General features: G+C 46.7%; 2 protein-coding genes across 2 annotated transcripts in view; one reads left to right on the top strand and one right to left on the bottom strand.

Annotated features, from left to right (window-relative positions):
• The window catches only part of Dhx32 (DEAH-box helicase 32 (putative)), a 52,329-nt gene extending 50,134 nt beyond the window's left edge, over positions 1-2,195 (bottom strand). Inside the window, exon 1 of the mRNA XM_041666276.1 lies at positions 1,993-2,195. The gene's annotated coding sequence lies outside the window, so the exon portion shown is untranslated. The remainder of the gene's footprint in view (positions 1-1,992) is intronic.
• Positions 2,196-2,258: 63 nt separating this feature from the next.
• The window catches only part of Fank1 (fibronectin type III and ankyrin repeat domains 1), a 103,485-nt gene continuing 84,091 nt past the window's right edge, over positions 2,259-21,652 (top strand). Inside the window, exon 1 of the mRNA XM_041667041.1 lies at positions 2,259-2,354. Within this exon, the coding sequence (XP_041522975.1) occupies positions 2,342-2,354 (13 nt within the window). The 5' untranslated portion in view covers positions 2,259-2,341. The remainder of the gene's footprint in view (positions 2,355-21,652) is intronic.

The raw sequence follows: 21,652 nt of genomic DNA, 5'->3' as shown, positions 1-21,652 counted from the left end.
TATTGCATTATTGACAGGCATAACCGTGTCTTGGATGAGAAAGCCTCGTTCTGATTTTGTGTAGGAGAAGCAGAGTTTGGGAAATACTGTGTACAGAAGCACCCAGATCTTACCCTGGTGTGGTGATAATTTGTTTGTGCTCTAACAAATAAAGCTTGTGTGAAGATCAGAGAGCATAGCTAGCCACCGGTTAACCATAGAGGTCTGGAGGTCTGGACAGATAGGCAGGTAGTGATATGGCGGGGTGGAGAGATGACTATAAGGTGGGAGGAGACAGGAGTTCAACCCTTTTGTGGCTGACAAGTTAGCTAGATAAGAGTTGGCTGTGCCTTGCTCCTTTGTCTCTCTGATCTTTCAGCATTTACCCTGCTATCTGGCTCCAGGGTTTTATTATTAAGAAAAACTAGAACTCTTACAACACTCTGGCTCCTCCCCCTCTAAGTTGCAGGAACATTATGGGAAATGTCTCATGATACATTCACTTGCAAGCTAAACGTCTCAGTTTGGTACTTTAGCTTAGGTAGTAGCAGTTCTGCATACATCACACTGCTTGTCAACACCCACACATAAGCCTTGCTTTGACAATCACCCTCATAGAGCCAGAGCTGGGAGCCTAATCTGGTAGACTATAATAAACGTCCATTTCCATCACAGAATAGATGCTTCGCAGGTTCAACAAGGCTTTGAGTGATTCCCTTAGGGGAAAGTAATTCTCCCCTGTGTCCTTGATACCCACAGAGTAGAAATCTCTCCTTTGGCAAAGATGAGTAATCACTTATATGACCCCAATGTGGCTGGGCCTTCCATTTTTCTCTAGTATTGTCTACGGCAGCAGTAGGAACTGATGGAGGGGCTTTAATCTCCAGACCTGAATGCTAAATCAATCCTACAATTTCCCTCTGCCCCTCTGCACTTTCTCATTCTCTTCCTTATCTCTTCTCCATTTTTCTTCCTTCCTTCCGGCTTTTTTTTTCTGCTCCTTAACCAATGACACTCTCTGGGGTGGTCTGAAAATTTTACAGCATACAGGATAAAACTCCTTCGTGATTTTCACACCTAAAGCAAAACCTAGTTCAGCGTCTTTGAAACCAGTGTCCTACACAGTTTGGCTGATTCGATGATTCCCCACCCCCTCCAAAAAAGGGAGGATTGTAACACACATACACACCCCTACACCTAAACTAGTCAGCAAAATCCCACGCGGGGGCCCACGGCCTGAAACGTGATAGGTGACAGTAGGGATGACGGAGCAGGAGTGGGGGAGGAACAGCCCAAGGTTTCAGGAGTCAGGCTTGGCCTACTACCGTGGCAGGAGCTGCTTTCATACTCACAACAGTCCCACCCTCACCTAGGTCAATGTGGTCGGACACCCCACTCTGGAACAAGCAATGCAAAGGGCAAATCCTTCAGGCGGAGTAGAGGGCACCCAAACCCAGGAATCTTAGGGTCGTCCTGGCCTTGACCTGGGGCGACATTCTGGTGCTGGAGAACCTATCCTGGAAGGGAGTTGCCATGCAAAGGCCTGGTTCTGTCTCCCCAAGGAGGCGGACGTCCTCACTGGGTCTATCTCGGAGCCATGACCTGGGTAACATCCTGGCGCAATGGACCCTCACCCTGGGGAGAGAGTACAGCCTTGCAAAGGCCGGGACCTCCAGCCGGGAGCAGATTCTATCCTGATTCTCACCCGGGCGTTCCGGGGTCATCCAGACCCTAATCTGGGCCGACGCCAGGTGCAGGGAAGCTCCGATTCTAGTTGGGGTTACTGTGATGCAATGGTTGGGTCCTCCAGCTGGAGCAGGATCTATTCTGACTCCCATTCGGGAGTCTCGGGAGCATCCGGTCTCAGACCCTCTCGGGTCCAGAGGAGCTCAGCCTAGAGCTGCGGTCCTCCCTCCCGAGCTGGGGCGCCCTCACCCTCAGCTGTGCGGGGTCGGGCGGGGCTGCAACAGGTGCGCGGCCTCCCAGCTCCCCCGCCGCCTGCTCTGCCGTTACCTGCAGCGGCGGCCACCGAGGCCGAACGGAGACAGGGCGGGAGCTTCCCAAGCTCGGCCGACGCTCGCGTGGTCCCGACAGAAGCTGGCGGCGGCTTCCCGAGCTCGGCACACGGCTCCGTGGGAGCAGCCGAAGTCCCCAGCCCCGACCCCCCTACGCCGCTCCCGCCCGAGCGCGGCTCCGCGTTTCCACGTCACTTTTTGGTCCCTCCCTCTCGCCGTCCGCCGGGCCCCGCCCGGCCCCGTCCGCGGTTGTCAGGGCAACCCGAGCGACGCCTGCCACGGAGGACAGGCGTTAGGAGGGTGGCGCCGCCAGGGCTCGGCCCGAGGGGCCCCGGGAGCAGCTGACCATGGAGCCCCACAGTAAGCGGCGGGCTGGGGTCTGGGGGTGCGGGCAGAGGCTGAGCCCGCCGGGCCAGGTCTCGAACCTGGAGCCAGACGATCCGCAGATTCCACAGCGCACTGCTGATGTCCTCACAAGTAGTGGGCTCACTAATAGTGAATAGTGCTTTCTGAGTCTTAATGAACCTGCAAGGAGGCTGGGCCTTGGATTTATGAGATCTTGCCTCCCCTCGACCTTACCTCCAAAGTCTGGGGTATATATAAATCATGTGCGTCCTCCCAGTGTAAGATACATAACAAACGTTCATCATTTGTGCTTTTTTACAAAATCTCCCTGTTCTTTTTTTTTTCTTTCTTTTTTTTTTTTTTTTTTTTTTTGGTTTTTCGAGACAGGATTTCTCTGTAGCTTTGGAGCCTGTCCTGGAACTAGCTCTGTAGACCAGGCTGGTCTCGAACTCACAGAGATCCGCCTGCTTCTGCCTCCCGAGTGCTGGGATTAAAGGCGTGCGCCACCATCGCCCGGCTTGATTGTTTATCTGTGTGCTTGTGCACGGAAATGTGCGCAGGTGCCATACAGGTGCGCGCACAAGTAAGTGTGCATTTGCGTGGAGGCCAAGCTCAGGTGTCATTTCTTAAATGCCATCCACCTTGGTTTTTAAATTTTATTCTAGTGTGTTCAGGTGTTATACCTATATGGAAGTCAGTGCACTGCTTGCAAGCCTTTTGCCTACAGAGGCCAGAAGAGAGAACCAGATCTCCTTGAACTGGAGTGGAGCTACAGCCCGTTCTGAGCAGCCATGTGGGTGCTGGGAATTGAATGTGGGTCCCCTGGAAGAGCAGTCAGTGTTTGTGACAACTGAACTATCTCTTTAGGCTCCCACCTTGGCTTATGCGGCAGGGTGTCTCACTGGTCTAGAGCTCTAATCAAACTGGCTCGCTAGAACCCCAGAGGTGCTTCTGTCTCCAGCTCCCCTATGGCTGGAATTACAAATCACACCACCACAGTTGACTTTTTATATAGGTTCTAGGCAACAAACTCGGCTCTCATACTTTCTGCAAGCATTGTATACATGGAGTCATCTCCCCAGCTCCCCTCCCCCCCTTTTAATATTCCGTGTCTTGCTTGTCTTGCTTGTCTCGCACAGGCTGACCTTGTAATCGTGGCAGGCTTCTTGACCCACCCAGCCTACTGAACTGGTGATGTTCTGAAACTGCTGAGGTTACGACTTTTTTTTTCCATTTTGTTTTGTTTGAAACAGGGTCTCGCCATATCTCTCTGGCTAGTTTGGAACCCACTGTATACACCAGTCTAGCCTCAGATTCACAGGGCCACCTGCCTCTATTTATGGGGTGCTGGGATCGAAGGTATGAGCTGCCATAATGGACTATAATGTGTGTGTTTGATAGATGGCCAAAGCTGTGTACTGTATGGTTGCTAGAACTGAGAGGTGCTGGAACTCACCTGTCTTTGCTTGTTTTTTTTTTCCCCAACCTTTCCAGGGACTTTGTCCTAGGTGCTCCTTTCCACCTCCCCAGCCAAACTATTTTATTGCCTCCTTTGTTCCTTAAACAAGCACACTATTTGACAGGAGACTTGAAAGAACTTAAACTTTTATAGGATTTTGTTTGATACCAAAAATATATCAAGTAGTCTTTTTTGCATAATTTCAAAATAAAATAAAATACTTGGACCAAATCCATGTTCCTAGGGGGAAATTCTGGCATTTAAAAAAGATCATTTCTTTTTTTATTTTTTTAAGACAGAGTTTCTCTGTGCAGCTTTCGAGCCTGTGCTGGAACTTACCCTGTAGACCAGGCTGGTCTTGAACTCACAGAGATCTGCCTGCCTCTGCTTCTTGAGTGCTGGGATTAAAGGCATGTGCCACCAGCATCTGGCTGAAAAAAAAATCATTTCTTAATAACAAGAAAAATTTAAAGACTTTCTCCCTTTTCTTTTACTTGCCAAACACAGTCTCCAAGTTAGGAGTTATCGTTGCTTGGCTTGATAGGATTTTTTTTTTAATACAGTATCATTTGTGTTTAAAACTCACTGGAAGCCGCGGTGGTGGCGCACGCCTTTAATCCCAGCACTCGGGAGGCAGAGGCAGGCGGATCTCTGTGAGTTTGAGACCAGCCTGGTCTACAAGAGCTAGTTCCAGGACAGGCTCCAAAACCACAGAGAAACCCTGTCTCGAAAAACCAAAAAAAAAAAAAAAAAAAAAAACCCAAAAAAACAAAAAAAACCCCCACCTCACTGGAATGTGAATTCTATCAAACCTACTGGAAAAAAATATGGGCATACAGCAATAATGAGTTTTAGTCTCATATCAAATTGAACCAGAGTCTCTGATATCGATCAAGCTGTGTGATCTTTTCAGAGAGAAATGATCTAAGTGATGTGTGTGTCTGTCTGTGTGTCTGTGTTTGGCAGTCTCATGTACACCAGGCTGGCCTCGTATTCACTATGTAACCAAAGACAACCTTGAATTTCTGGTCCTTGGCCACCCCATGTGGTGCTCTGATGGAATATTGATTTGGTGTTTGTATCATGCCCTCTACCAACTTAGCTACACCCTTAGCTGTGAAGTATCTCCTAGAGACAGCAGCTCTATTTCTGTAAGCTTGCATTATTGTTTAGAGGTGCCCGCTGCAGGCTTCAGAATCTCCAGCGCTCTACACTTTCTGCTGTTCTCTTTCCTGGTTCTTCCTGTGGCACAGCCCTGTGTGGGAGCTGGGGATTAAACACACAGCACAGGGTCTGTTTGGGGCACCCAGAGACCCCCTCAGGAGGTACTGAAACCTCCCAGAGTCTGAACCTGGGGAAGGGAAGATAGACAGAGGCTTCTAGGAGAAAGTATGAAGTAGTTGGCTTGCACAATAATCTGGTTAATAAGGAGAGGTGGCGAGTTCCAGGACAGCTAAAATTGTTATGCAGAGAGACCCTGTCTCAAAAAAGAAAAAGAAAAAAGAAAAGAAAAAAAAGGAGAGGTGATTCCCATAGAGATTTCCCTAGTACATAGGCCCTAAACTTGTGGAATAAAGGTCTAGGAGCAGAGCAAAAAGATTAATTAAAATATAGTCAACAAGAAGAGACAAAGTTATCTGGGCAGTGAGAAAACAGAACCTAAAACACACAACAGGAACAAGCTCAGGGAGGCTTTGAAAGCTGAATAAGACATTTTATTACATCAGGAGTTGGGGTGGTATCTTGGCAGTTAAAATGCTTGCCTTGCAAGTCTGAGTATCTGAGTTCCAATCCTCAAAACCCACATAAATGCTGGGTGGCCGTGGCAGCTGACCTGTAATCCCAGCCTGAGAGGGCAGTCACAGCAAGGTGACTAGCTGTTTGGGCGAGCTCTGGGTTTGACTGAGAACCCCTGCCTCAATGAATAAGGATGAAAGATAATTGAAGATTTCCAACATCAACCCTGTGCATCCATGGGCACATGCATGCATCCACACATACAAATATGCACACTCACATATGCACCATACACATAGACACACCAAAGAGTACTTTTCAGATATGAGACAGGGTCTCACTATGTAGTCCTGGCTGGCCTGGAAGTCAGTATGTAGACCAGGCTGGCCTTGAGCTCACCAAGATCTACCTGCTTCCGCCTCCCAAGTGCTGGGACCAAAGACGTGCCACTACACTGGCTAATACAGTTAATATGTCCATGACTTAATGTATGCTCCCCATCCCATTGGATTTAAAGTAGGAAATATATACCAAGTCACTTATGTACATATAAGATTTATCTCTTTTCACATATACTAAAATGAATTTGTATTAATTTTAATTAATTCAGAAATCACCACCTTAGGAAATCTTTCACAATCTAATAAACACCATTTTGGATAAGTGTGAACCATGGTCAGTTTATCTTTAAAAGGACTGGTCTAATCTCTATGGTCTCTTTTACTGTCAATATGTGTATCCACCCAGATCTCATCCAAGACAGGAAATAGCTGATTCTTTCAGATCTTTCAGAGGTAACAGAAACCTGACAGATATGATACTAACCAGTACTAACTATAAATAATTTTAATCATACCATTAATGGAGTTAGAGCAACATCGAGTTGTTAGGCTGGGATTAGGGAGCACGTTTGAAGCCCGGGGTATACGCTATTCCTTCCACTACTGAGGGGCTGCAATAGCACAGGAGTAGTAAACTGATTACGAGGGAGGATCCTTCTTAATTACTTCAAAGAATTAGTTGGATATCTAAGGGCAGCGCTAAGGAACTGCTAGAAATAACCTGTCAGTCCAATCATTCCTTTTCCACAGTCTTAGCTTCCTATTACTTTTAGTAATGATCCCTGTTAGTCGCGTCATTAAAATCCAATAAGCATAAACCTCTCAGACCCCCAACTGGCTTAAACTCAGGCACTAAGCAAGGGATGGAGGGGCCTTCTGCTGTGCTGCAGAACAACAGCAAGGCAATGAGCCAAGAAATGATTCCCCAGGGAAAGGACGAATGAAATCAGCTCATGACCTTGGGCTGCTCAGGGTGGCTTGGAGGCTTCGCTTGCATATTTACCTCTAATTATTTTATTTGTAAACTAACTTCACTATTAGGCAGATAACCTGCGGTGAAAATCACACAGGGTATGTACATCTTTTTCCTTAAAAAAAATCATTTAACTGAGCATTGTGGTACATACATTGGGTGGTGGGTGGGGTGGCACTGAGGCAGGTGGATGTCTGTGAATTCCAGGTGAGGCAAGGCTAGACAGTGAGAGCTTGTCCCAAACAAAGGACAATAAGTAAATAAATAAAACCACAAATAAACAAAAAAACTATTAATTCCAGCGGTACCGTTCCTTCCCTAATATCTAACACCAGGATGGATTTGGGTGTCTTTGGCATAAGAATAAGCAGACAAGCCTGAAGAAACCCACATTCTAAATATAATATGTGCATAATTATCAGATGCAAAAACTGAATATATTTATCAAATGAAGATAAGCCCCTCCCTCCTGCTTTCACTCCCTACGTACCCTGGGCCAATCACAAATACTGTGCTCTGATGGGCAGGCGACACACAGGCTGGTTCCTTTCCTTTTCATGTATATGTTTTTCTTTTCCTGTAAAGTATATACATATATTTTACAGGAGAAGAAAATTTACATAATTATATCTACATATATTAGTTTCTTTTCCTATACATAGACATAAACATATATAATGCATCCCGAAGCAGGCCAGGCTACAAAAGCTAGGAGAGTAACATAGGCCTGTAATCCCAACACTCAGGTGGTAGAGGCAGGAGGATCAGAAGCTCAGGGTCATCTGGCTGAGGTGGTGAGTTCAAGGCCCATCAAGGATAGAGGAGACCCTGTCTCAAAGCCACAAAGAACCAGCTCCAGACAGAGATATAAACAGCATCTTCCACTAGGGGAGTGACTCCTCTCTCCAAACCTGTTTGTCCACTGTCTCTACCAACTCCTACTCACTCCAGCCTGAAGTTGGAGTCATCTTAGAGTCTTGGTTCCACACCAACCCTCATACATGTCCTTTTCACCAGCATGTAAATTTATTCCTCCTCCAAGTGTGTGTCCCCTCCCTTCCCCTCCTGCTGCCATCAGTACCTCGAATAACCGTGATTGTATGGTCTACTGATTTCTGCAGTGCCTCTCTTCCCCCCCAAAGCCTCCTAAAGTTCTTACTCTGGACTAGGTGTCCCCCACACATCATATTTTGTCTGTTCGGTTCTTCCCAACACACTAGATGCCCTTTGAGCCACCAAGAGCACTGCTCCCTCCTACTCCTGCTCCAGCAGGGAGGAGCCCTCATATCCTTCCAGTCTTTGCTTACGTACCCCCCCCCCCAATCCACTCCTCCGAATGCCTGATGTAGAAGTGCCACCTCCCCAATGCTATTCCTGTCTCTGAACTTTTCGTAACAATAATCACAATTTAATTGTTCTGTTAATTAGAAAATCTTCTCCTTGCACATTGAATAGGCTAAAGAGGGCAGGGTCCAGTCTGTGTTCTTTCTGGCTCTGTCCCATCCCAGGGTCCTTAAGCAAACATTTCTGGAATGGATGACAGTGCCTTGTTTCATTTCCCCGCCGGTGCTGCGTTTACAGGAGAGCTGTTTTATCTCCAGCAGGAGGGGCTGTGCTCCTGTAAACTTCAAGTCCCTCACCGGCAAAGGTCATTTAAGTCAGGTGCTTTTAAATGTCAGGTTGGTTACAAATAAATACCTGGCAAATTCCACTTCCCTTCCTAACCTGACTGGCTGTTTTGAGAGTCTCATTTTATCTGGTATGATCAAGGAAATAAGTCATCTTGGCCGGATCAAGGACCTCTAGGTCAGAAGACCCTAACAAAACCCTAGGTAATTCGTGGACTGCTTGCAATCGTCGTGGGAGGTCAGCTGATGGGGATTTAAGGCATTTTTTACTTGACTACAGGAACTGTTTCACAAAACTGTGTGGTGATTTTTTTCTTAAGTAATCTTAGTCCCTAAAGAATATCAATTATTTCAATTAGGTTACAGTTCAAACCTTATTAGGAAGTAAATGCTTATATTAATCAAATTAAGAACTTTTTAAAAAGCAGTTTTAAAGAAACACGTGTAAACAGTTCTCTTTTAAAATCCCCAGCAGAATACAGAAAATCAAAGCAGTCCTGACCTGTGATGATGCCCGGTCAGCCACAGAAAGGCTCCGTGGTTGAAGCTGTGTCCCCAGGAACTTGGGACACAGACAGCTTCTGCTTCCTGCTAATCTGCTTGTCCTTGGCCCTGCTAGGCCAGGGAAACTCTGTTACAGCTTGTCTCCCTCTAAACAGCCAACCAGATTCAAGGAGGGGCCCGTGCTTTCCAGAGGCGTCCAAGGAAGCCCTGTATGACTCAGTGAATTCAGGTGCAAGAACTCACTCAGTAAACAAGGCCCAGCCGAGGTCAGGTGGATGTGTGGTCGAGAAGTCAGAATCTCTGGGACATTGCGGGCCATCTTGGGGACTTTTCTTGGAAGCCAAGAGGCAAGCCATCATCAAGATTTAGGTGCCCATTCTTTCATCTGTGTTCCTGACCCCTTATAGGTCATCCAGAAATCCTCCTCACTCTTCCCATGTTCCTGGCTTCTCTCCATCCATACACATACCTGTTGGTCCTTTACAAACTCTCCTGGGGCTGCAGAGATGGTTCTTGCAGAGGACCTAGTTCAATACCAAGCACACCGGGGCTCACAACTGCCTAATCAAGTCTAATTCCAGGGGATCCGACAGCGCCCTCTTCTGGCCTTTACAGGTTTTTGCACACACATAGTGCATGCAAAACATACACAAAAAATAAAAAGAAATAAATGTTAAAAAAAAAAACTCCTCCTGCCCGCCAACATTTCTTAGAAACGTTGTACAGCAGCTTATCCTCCCTTAACCCCTGACCTTGATCTGTCTCCTTGGTACTGAGTCTGCACACTTTGTTTTCCCTACCATGCTGTGACCAGTCTGTTTCAGAAACCTCCTTGAGACAGGGACACTTTCTTCTTTGAGGCAAGGCCTCACGGACCAGTTTATGGGTTTGTGCAAGCACACTGTTCGCTGAACTACATCCTCAGCCCAACACCTTCACTTACCTGACTCTTGAATTCTTCTAGTCACGTTAGTGTTAGTAAATGAAAGTATAGGGAAAAATCAGCCTCAGAACCATAGTCTCAGAAATGACTGCATAGACTGGCCAATGTTGCCCAGAGGTAGAGGACTTGCTTTGCATGAAGAAAGCCTCAGATTCCATCCCTTGAACTAAAAACAACTGACAATAAGATGAGGTGAGCTTATAGGGGCTGGCAAGATGGCTTAGCAGGTAAAGGTGCTTGTCACCAAGCCTGACAACCTGAGTTCAATTTCTGGAACCCATGTGTAGCAGGAGAGAACCTGCTCTCCAAAGTTGTTCTCTTGCCTCTGTGTGTATGTGTGCAACACTCCTCCCCCACAGATAATATAAATGTAAAAGCTTTTTTTTTTTTTTTTTTTTTTTTTTTATGAGACAGGGTTTCTCTGTAGCTTTGGAGCCTGCCCTGGAACTAGCTCTTGTAGACTAGGTCAGCCTCGAACTCACAGAGATCTGCCTGTCTCTGCCTCCTGAGTGCTGGGATTAAAGACGTATACTACCACTGCCAGGCTGTAAAAACCTTTTTAAAATGCCCTTACAGACTGGTGATGAAGCTAAAGGGTAGAACACATTTGATTCCATGCCCAGAACTTTGAGAGGCAGACAAAACAATGAGATGACTTCACAGACGCGGTCAGTGAGAGAGATGACCTGGTTGATTCGTTTATTTGGGATTACACAAGTTCTCTGGTGAACAGAATCAGCCCTCATTGGAAATGTTAGAAATAATCTTAAAATGAGCCTCTCTGCCAACACAAGTAATTCTGATCAGACCAAATTACACCGAATAAAAGATGCCCACGTTTACTGCAGCAGTCCTGGGTGGCCAGGAAAGCATGGTGACAAAGAGAGAGCAGGGGAGGCCATGGGGAAACCCTTTTCTGGGCAGCAGCCTAAGTAGTTTGTGGGAGTGGTCCTGATCCTCTCTGGGGAGGGGTCAGTGCTTGGCGGGCTTTCCCGGAGGTGGGGTCCAGACCAAGGCAACTCTCAGGGGAGGGGACTTCCAAAGATGGATGGGGGGGAGGGGGTTGGAGGGGGGCTGGGATGAGGCCCTCGATTTAATATTACAGAAAAGAGTGTTGCTCTCCTAGTGTATTTTTCCTCCCTAGGAGTCTGTTTATTTTTATCTATCTATCTATCTATCTATCTATCTATCTATCTATCTATCATCTACTGGTTTGTTTTTTTGAGGCAGGGTTTCTCTTCATAGCTCTGGCTGTCCTAGACTTGCTCTGTAGACCAACCTGGCCTCAAACTCAGTGATCTGCCTTCTCTGAGTCTCTGCCTTCCAAGTGCTGGGATTAAAGGGGTGTGCCACCACTGCCCTGCTAAATGTTGCTTTCTTTTTCTTTTTTTTTTTTTTTTTTTTTTTTTGGTTTTTCGAGACAGGGTTTCTCTGTGGTTTTGGATCCTGTCCTGGCACTAGCTCTTGTAGACCAGGCTGGCCTCGAACTCACAGAGATCCGCCTGCCTCTGCCTCCCGAGTGCTGGGATTAAAGGCGTGCGCCACCACCGCCCGGCTTAAATGTTGCTTTCTAATTGAAGTATGTGTATACAATACAATACAAAATCCTACAAACCCTGTTTGGTGAAAAACTGAAAACTGATCACATCCATACACTGACTAGTTTTTTTGTCAGCCTAACCCAAGTTAGAGCACTGTGGGAAGAGGGACCACTACTTGAAGAATTTCCTCTATCAGATTGGCCTGTGGGAAGTCTGCAGGGCATGTTTTTGGTTAATGACCCAACCCATTGTAAGTAGTGTCACCTGGTGCAGGTGGCCCTGGATGGTATAAGAAAGCAGGCTGAGCCAGGCGGTGGTGGTGCACGCCTTTAATTCCAGCACTTGGGAGGCAGAGGCAGGCGGATCTCTGTGAGTTCAAGACCAGCTTGGTCTACAGAGCTAGTTCCAGGACAGGCTCCAAAGCCACAGAGAAACCCTGTCTCGAAAAACCAAAAAAAAAAAAAAAAAAAAAAAGAAAGCAGGCTCCTCCAAGGCCTCTGCTTCAGTTCCTGCCTCCAGGGTCCTGCCCCGACTTCCTTCAGTGTGATAGACTGTGCTGTGGAAGTGATTTGAATAATAAATTCTTTCTCCCCCAAGCTGCTTTGGTTGTACTGTTTATCACAGCAACAGAAAGCTAATAGGCCCTGTGATCTCTAAGCTTACAAAGGTTAGCTCAACCGCACTTTTAGGGTTATGGACCTCTGCTTGTCCTGGTGGTTCACAGGTGTCATAGCCGGGCAGGACAGTTGGCTACCTCCCTCTTTTGGAGGCTTGCATGGTACCTTCTGGTGAAGGCGTAAGTCACAAACAATGCCACACCAGTTTGGAATTATGATTAATAGGGTGGTATTTATTTAAAGGGGGAAAAAACTTACAGATCACCGTCAGCCCTCTGCGCAACCAGGGAGTCTAGTCGCCCGCGGAGCAGGAAGTGAAGAGAGACAGGAGAGGGAAGTGGCCGCTTTTTTAAAGGGAGAGAGACCACGCCCCAATGGGCTGGTATCTCAGCGGCTATAGGCTGGAGGAGGGAGGACCTCCCGCAACATTCTGGTACCACAAGAGCTAGTCCTTAGGAAGGAAGCTTTCAAATCAGCTCCAGCTCAGGAGCCCCTGGGCCCAGCATTAGGGACTTTGTTTCCACCTCGGGGCTGGGGGTACAGTGGGGATCATCAACCAAGAACATTAGCAGTAGCCTGTGCTGCTCTGGGAGTCTCTTGAACAAACGAGACCAACTCAAAAGAGGGCTTCTCATGTCTGGTACTGGGATTTTTGTTAGGTGATCTTTGGCTCTTGAAGGGAGCATGGTTGGCCCAGCTGGGGAAATTACATTTCAACTATGTATGTATATATAGACTTATGTGTATTATAGGTTTTTTAGGTGGACAGTTAATAGTATGGTTTCTTATGATGTTTTCAGGCATCCTTACTCTTATTTTACCCCCCATCCTTGTCCTTATTCCATATTCACCTCCCTCCTCCACCCCTTTTCCCATTCCCTAATCAGACCATTTGTACCCTGTTATTTCCCTGTCTATTGCTCCCCCCATCCCAGAAATGGTCCTCTTTATTTTCCTGATTTCTGTAGTTATTACAAACTATGTACTCATACATGATGACTTGGAGCTAGGAGCCAACAGTGAGAAAGAACATGTCATCTTTGACTTTCTAGGTTTGGGATACCTCACTCGGTATGATCTTTTCTAATTCCATCCATATATTTGCAAATTTCATGATTTCATTTTTCTTTACAGCTGAATAATATTTTATAGCGTATATGTGCCATATTTTCATCACCCATTCATTGGTTGAAGGACATTTTTTGTTTGTTTCCATTTCCTAACTATCGTGAACAGAGCAGCAGTGAACGTGACTGAGCAAGTATCTGTGGAGTAGGATGTTGAGTTCTCTGGGCAGATGCCAAGGAGGGGTATAGCTTGGTCATTTGGTAGATTATTTTGAGCTTTTTGAGAATCTCCACGCTGATTTCTGGAGTGCCTGGACCAGTTTGCAATCCCACCAACCTTGAATGAAGGGTCCCTTTCCCTACACATCCAATGCATTTCTGTTGGCGCATGCCCAGGAGCAGAATGCCCGGCCAAGTGGCAGAGTTCGTCCAGGTGCACGCCCCTCTGATAGCTACTACATGTGCAGCTAAGCACTGTACCAGCAGGGCCTCGGAGCCCAGCTGTTCTCCATGCTTGCTGATGTCTGCTCCACCCCTTCTCCTCCTCAAAGCAGATGTGCCTCATTATACTTTCCACATTAACTAATGCTATTAAGTTTTTAAATGTATTTTTATAGGCTACTTAAATGTATCTACACGAAGTGCCCACTCAAGTCTTTCACCATATTTCCTTTTGGGTATCTGTCTCCCAGAGCTCATTTGATGGTGACTGTTTGGGGGTGAACTGCTGTTTTATGGTAATTGGTTATGTAGCACAGGAATCCCCATATGATCTAGTATGTTCTTTTTGGTTTGGGGCATAGCCTCTGGCATGTTGGTGAGTGTCCAGCATTATGCTGTAGCCCTAGCAGCTTTCTGTGTCTTTTGCCTTGAGAGCCCCCACCGGCTAGCTTGGTTCCACCTGCCTTCTAATTTCCATCTGTCCTGGTCTTTCCTCATCAACTCCCCCCCCCCTTTTAGATCTTGTCTCACTTTTTGGATAAGTGCTACAGTTACAAGTTTCAGAAACAAAAGAGTTATGGAGCATTTAATGAAAAGTCATTTGGCAATGTCCCCACTTCCTTCCCACCCATCCCTTTCTAGCCGGATACACTCTAATACTATCAGGAGTAGAAGCAGATCGTGTTGCATCTCTTTCTCTGGCCTTCGCCTGGCTTTTCCCAGTGACTACTGCATTTTGGGGCGCTTTGAGTTTTCTCATGGTTGGAAGAATGATGGTATTCTGTTTATCTTAATTTATTTAACCAGTCCACTACTGACGGGGACCCACTTCTAGTGATTTGCTACCGAGCCAAAGACATCCCCAGCCTAAGGCCCTGAAATCTCGATGTGTGTCAGCCTGCAGCTGAAGGAGGTTTCGTGGCTAAGGATGGGCACGTGGAGCGTTTGGGCTCTGCTGTCCAGGTAGGCCTTGTGGAATCAATCACGTGTCCTTATTAGCGGGGAGCAGAAGGCCGGGCCTAGCCAGAGCACTCATCAAGAATGCGGGCAGAGCTTGGCTTGATGTAAGGATCTGAGTCAGGGAGTCTGGGGCACCCCAAAGAGGTACAGAAGAGGGCCTGCGGGAGGAGCCAACCTTCGACGTGAACCTCTGCGATGCGTTTTGGATTTGTGACCTCAGAACTGTAAGACGAAGTGTCTCTGTTGTTGTTTGTGGTTACAGTGGCGGTGGGAGACCAGCGTGGCCATTTTACTTCAAAACTGATAGTGGCGGCCTTTAGAGTCTGACGTTTGTGTTTGGGCAGCAGCTGTGTCTAAGGGGCGAGAGTCTAAGCATGAAGCGGTTAAAGCTGGTTTTGTATTTGATAAATTGTTCTTTTGTAAAAACTTGTTTTTAGGTCTATGCATGAAAATTTTGCCTGCATGTTTATCTTTCTGTGCACCACATGTGTGGGTGGTGCCCACAGAGGTCAGAAGAGGGCATCGGATCCCTGGAACTGGAGTTAGTGATAGTTGTGAATCATCACTGTGTGGGTGCTGCGAGCTGAACCTGGGTCCTCACCAGGTTCTCTAAAGCACTGAGCCATCTCTCCAGTCCCCAAATCACTCTTCTTAAATCAGTGTTCCGTCCTGTAAGCCACCCTGGATTAACTCAGGAGAAGAGGGTTACCTGTTTCTGTTCTGGAAACTCCATTTAGGATGGAGTAGAGCCATTGCTTTGGGTCCTTATGGGGCCCCAGATGGCAACAGCAGGGAGTTCTGGGTGGAGCTAACTTTTTTCAGAGGAAGAGGGAGGGTCTGGGGTCCCACAATTTCTTCACAGGCCCCACCTTCTAAACTGTGTTCCCTTGCTGGGGAACACCCAGGCCTTCGGAGGACATGGGCATCCAAACTCTTGCAAAGGCTCACAGGGGTTACAAATGCTGTCATCCTCAGCAGTGACCAGTGTGAGCTCTTCTTTCCCCACAGCCAGTCGAACACAGTGGGTTCTTTGGATTTTTGACAGAGGAAAAAAAATATTAACTTTCTCATCTGTAACTTGTTTGGACTTCCTTTCCAAATTAGGAGTGGGTCCTTTGTCCAAAGCATTTGTCTTTGTTCTCCTCCCACACCTCACTGCAGGACCTCTGTGATGAGAGGAGGAGACACTGTCCCCAAGGACATCTATGCTAGTGGACAAGATATCAAACACTCTCTATAAAGTTCCATTTATAGGGCTGGAGAGATGGCTCAGAGGTTAAGAGCATTGCCTGCTCTTCCAAAGGTCCTGAGTTCAATTCCCAGCAACCACATGGTGGCTCACAACCATCTGTAATGAGGTCTGGTGCCCTCTTGGGGCCTGCAGGCATATACACAGACAGAATATTGTATACATAATAAATAAATAAATATTAAAAAAAAGTTCCATTTATGAAAATGTTTCCTTTGTTTTAGACCCAAATACTACATCAGTCAGAGACTTAAGACATGGCTGCTGTCAGTGTCCTGGTCATGGTGGGCGCAGACTTAGAATCAACAATCACACAACATCCTGCTCTATCTTCACCCCGCCCCCCAGCACCCACTTCCCCTAACCTTGGGTATCAGAACTCTTTCTCACGGAGGTCAGTGGAATTTAGGCTTTTGGATGCCATCAGTGAAAATTATTTGCACACTAGGAAAACACGTGTTTGCTCTGTCATTTTAAAGAACTAACACCTGCTTCCAGTGGAAAAGGAGCAATGAATCCAGACTGCCACCTCCTTCCTTTAGTTCGGGGACCAACTCGCTAACATACTCTTTTTTGTTCTTTTTAAAGATGGGTCTCACTATGTTGGTGTTGAGATTAAAGGCCTGTGCCACCGCAACTGGCACTGCTTATTCATTTGCTTATCTGTCTGTCTATTTATGTTTCTGTATTAACTGTCTCTCTCCATACTTCTGGTGCTCTTGGTTGATGTGTTTCATCTGTTTGACAGCTGCTGACTTCAGTGTGGACCAGTAGTAGCCAGCTATTTGGACCCTGCTGTGTTAGGGCTTTTTTATTGCTGTGAAGAGACACCATGATTATTGCAACTCTAATAAAGAACACATTTAATTGGGGTGGCTCACTTATACTTTCAGGGGTTCAGCCCATTATCATCATAGTGGGGAGCATAGTGGCATACAGGTAGACGTGGTGCTAGAGTATTATCTAGCAGGAAAACAGGAGCTCAGATGAGACACTGGGCAGTATCTCGAGCATAGGGAACCTCAAAGCCCACCCCCAGAGTGATACACTTCCTCCAACAAGGCCAAACCCACTCCAACAAAGCCTCACCTCCTAACAGTGCCACTCTCTACGAGGTAATAGGGGCCAATTACATTCAAACTACAACACCCTCAGCTTCTAAGAGCTTTAATGAAATGGCGCATGTCTGTAGTTACAGACCTTGGGAGGTCAGCTACCCACCTTCAACTCTATCCCCTCAGAACCGCCAAAGGTCCAGAAAGGACAAAATGTAATGAAGTGTGTGTTTTAGGAATAGAAGACAGTGATCCCTTGACAGCAAGCCCAGTTACAGTTTGTTTGATTCTTGGAAAGGGAAGAGGACCCACATGCAGGCCCAAATGGTTGTGCTGTCCGACATGATTCTAGAGCTGTGTCAATGACTTGTTACTTCTTCTTGATTATGAACTTCTGTTTCAACGGTTGCTCATTCTGACACCTAAACTCCTCTAGTGATCTGCCAAGATCTGGGCATGTCCAAAGGCTTGGTGCCCGTCAGATGGCCATTTGATCCCGGATAGTGTCAGCGTGAGTCAGGCTGGCTTGCCCAGCTCTTTTCTGTAAATGGGTCTCTGTTGATGACACTTTGTCCCTGCCACCTTCAGCCGGCATCTGGTTACTCTGAGTGAATTTTAGATAAAAACGGATTTGCCATTGCATTGCAATGATGCCAACAGCACAGTTGGTAAGTCACGGAGGGGCACAGAAATTGGGAAGCTTGGCTTCCTGCCCATCAGTTCCTGCTTCGCTCAAATTGGTGGCTTATGAGAGACCTACACTGTGGCATCCCCGTGGTGATCCGAGCTGTGTGAATGGTGCCTGCCATTGGGCCTGGCCTATGACGACTCTTCATGCTTCAGCAAAACACTTAGTAGAAGCAGGATCCAGAAGGGAACAAAGAGGATGCGGATCTGAGCCAGTCAGCTGAATGCCAGGAAGCCGGACAGCACGAGTGTGTGGGGGTGTATGAGACAGACCTGCCGTCTTTCACTGCGTGGTGGCCATCATGACAGCACAGGTGGTGTGTGTGATGTGTGGGGCACCTGTCCTCTCTCCCAGGACAGCAGCTATCCTGACAGCGCACGTACACGCAGGTGGCATGGGGCAGTGAGTTGTCCCCTTTCACAGGATGGTAGCTATCATAGGCATCACTATATCACTGACTGTAGCCTTAGAACTGTTGCTTTTCACTCCCTAATACCCATGACACTGTAGAGCACGGATGTACCCCTTCCCTGCCCACCGTGTGGAGGGCGTGGTTTCCAGAGTCATTCTGAGCAGCCATGGTGACCTTATAGATTTGTGTTACTTTTTCCTTCATTCGCCGAAGTTCCCTATCAGTGTCCTTTTCTGCTTCTCTTTTGTTCCTTTTGGTTTCTGTTATCTTGGGTTGTCAGCTCAGTGCCTGACCCCCACTGGATTGTAAGCACCACTGGGCAAGAGCCAGGTTTGCTCCCATGCTCACAGGCAGATGAGCCACAGTTGATTTAGGTGACGGGAGGCATGACAGAAAACTGGATAGAGAGCACCACTTCAGAGCACGCTGAAGGCAAGACTGACCTTTGCTTTGCTCCCTGCTTTTCTTGTTCTTCTCTCAGGTCCCGATTTCATGCCAGGCAAGGGTCTGTACCACCGAGCTAAGCCCCAGCCCCCAAACTGGTGTTTCTCAAATAGTTGATATACTGATATACAGGTTTATCCTAATAAGAAAAATTAAATGTGAGGAAGATGTTTTCACCTGAGCTTTGAAGAACTGCGGAGGATGCCGTTTCTGTCTTTCTCTTTGCCCTTCCTGTCTTTCTCTTTGCCCTTCCTAGCCTTGGGAGCAGCTATTCTCCCTGCTGTGGCCCCAGGGGAAAAGCAGTGGGCTAGAGGAGAGTGTCCTTTTCCTCCCCAAAGTGAGGTCTGTGAGTTCAGGGCTGGCTTCCAGAGATGGGGCTGCTGGCAGTGAGCTGCGTGGTTAGTCATGGAGGAGACAACAGCTAGTGAAGGCCAGGAAAGGCTGGGTAGACGGGTAGATCTGGTTTCCCCACACTGGAGGTCAGCAGGATGAGTACTAACCTGCACTACCCTGTACTAACCGGCCTTATTTAACCCCAGTGTCTGGCTAGCAGTCCTGTTTTCTGAAGAGCATCCCAGGGCTGGCCAGGCTGCTGCTCCACAGGCCTCCTGGAGAAACAAGGGATCAACTCATGTATGGGTGTGACTAGCCTTTTAGGAAAGTTTTTTGAACATTGATAAGATGATGGATGTCATACAGATGTAAAATAATATTCAAGTTATTAATGAACCAGTCAGGAATGTGTTCTTAGCCCTCCGACAGGAAATCCAGAGATCAGGCCCAGCTGTGAATCAGAATGTGGAGCTAACTTGAGACTAATGCAGGCGAGAAGGCCGTGAGTGGAGCCGTTAAGGTCTGTGCTTGAGCCACACACGTGTGTTGCCCGTGGTCCTAAACTCTAACAAGTGGAAGTCATGTGAGCCAAAAGACGCGGAGTGGCCCATAGTGAAGGGATGTGTAGGTCTACCCTGCGCTGTGTAATCCACGGGCGTTTCTAGATCACTCTGTGTGTTAACGTGTGGTGATTGCTACGAACTCCATTTGTTTCTTTAAGCACAGTCTGCTTCGCTGCCCTAGTCCACTCTTCCGGGTGATAGGAAAAGCGAACGGGAATTCTCCAACAGGACTTCCATCTGTGGAGAGCAGGTCTTGACCCTGTCCCCATCCCTCAGGTGAAGGAGGAAGTCATTTTACAAAGAACATTTTTTATAGCTCACAGACAGAGCCTTCTGTGAGGGCCTGACCCATGCTCTTTTGATTGTTTATGTATACTGGTGTTAAGATATGTTGTGAAAGCATGGGTCATTCCTGACAGTCCCAAAGTGGAAGTGACCCAACTGACCATTCACAAATTATAGACAAACTGTGATATACACAGTGGAGCATCATGCAGCTTTGAAAAGGAAGACAATTCTGATACATGCTGTAAAGTGGATGAATTACCTTTATTTTTTTATACATACATACATATATACATATGCACATACATATACATTTGTTTTAAGACAGGGTCTCATTTTATAACCTTGGCTGCCTAGAACTTACTCTGTAGACCATACTCACCTCAAATATAGAGATCTGCCTGCCTCTACCTCCCAAGTGGTAGGATGGGTGAACTTTTAAAGATGCAAAGTGAAGTAAGCCAATTATTCAAGTACACACTCTGTGATAATGGGGGCTAAGATGTGCTACCTTCAAATGTTTCCCTTTCAAAAGTTTCACCTCCAAAGTTATCCTCCAAATGTGCACCCTCTAAATGTGTACCCTCTAAATGTGCCTCCCCTCCATGGTATATGATGTATGTATGGAAGGAACTTAAGAAATGTTAGAAGACAATCTTAGCTTCCTGCCACCTCTTCCCTGTGAGAGTTCCCTCCCACAAGGCTATGGAGTAGGTCTTGCGGCTCCTAACTGTAAGACCACACTGTGTGCAGTACACTGCATGAACCCCTTTGTCCTATCATATTTTCTATAGCTCTCCACTCTATATCAAGCCTAGTATGAAAAACTCTCTGCTTCCACAACCCTAGAACTCAGAAAACTGAGGCAGGGCATCAGGATCCAAAGCCAACCTCATTTCTATGGTGAGTTCAAGGCCATCCTGAGCTAAGCAAGCCCCTGTTTCAACAACAGAAACCAGGGTTTACTGATGTAGGCCTTCATTATGTTACAAAGACTGATGTGTGAAACTTGCATCAAACACCTTTGCATGGTTCCCTTGTTCCACACTTTGTCTGAGGAGTCTGGGGCTTTTGGGAGGGTAGAGGAAGGAGATGTTTTTCTTAATCATGTATATGATTCAGTGTAGGAGATGAGGTCCTAATGCTGGTGTGGGGAGCTGCAGCCCAGAACAACCACGAGCTGTGTGAGATGCTCCCTGCTTCCTCCTTAGGGACCTGAACCCAGTTGTGACATCAGATCCTCTGACAGGGAATTTCAGAACAAGACTCAGTGAGGCAAGCTTACCTCATTACATAGACACGAGAGTTAGGACATACTCAAATAGAAGCGGAGGCGTGTAGAGGCCATTTGGAAACAGCACACACCAAAGACATGGCTTCTCAAGAGATTTGCACCTGGGTGTCTTTGCAATGGCAGCATACATGACCTGGTGGCTTTTAAGGTCACACTATTCAAAGGAGGTGATTTACAATGAGATTTAATGATTAAGCAGAGTTTAGTTTTATTTTTTACAACCTTGTCTACAATGAAGATTAAGTAGAGTTTAAAAATGAAAGCTCATTAATTGTCATTAAATGTGAACTGGTTTACCTGGTTTTGTTCTTTTGTCATTTGTTTTGAGATAGGGTCCTGGGTGGCCTAGAACACGCTATGTTGACAAGACTGGCCTCAAAGTCATAGATGATTAAAGGTGTGGCTACAACACTGGGTAGTTGACTTGTTTCTTTAAAAAATTTCCTTTTAAAAATGAAACTAGGGGATGGACAGTGGTGGTATGCACCTTTAATCCCAGCACTCATGAGGCAGAGGCTGGAGCTCTGTGAGGCCAGCCTGGTCCACAGAGTGAGTTCCAGGTAAGCCAGAACTACACAGAGAAACCCTGTCTCAAAAATCAAAAACAAAAGAAACTTGGGGGCTGGGGAGATGATTCAGTGGATTCATGATCAATTTCCACCACTCACACTGTGGCCCAAAATTGGTTATAACCCCAGTTCCAGGGGATCTGATACCCTCTTCTGGCTCCATGGGCACCAGGCATGTGTATCGTGCATAGTCATTCATGCAGACAAAAC

This window comes from Microtus oregoni, unplaced genomic scaffold (genome assembly GCF_018167655.1).
Source record: "Microtus oregoni isolate MIOR12 unplaced genomic scaffold, Mior012 000016F_ref0000370, whole genome shotgun sequence".
NCBI lineage: Eukaryota > Metazoa > Chordata > Mammalia > Rodentia > Cricetidae > Microtus > Microtus oregoni.
Note: the sequence above shows the minus strand (reverse complement) of the source record. Positions and strands in the feature narration are given on the sequence as shown.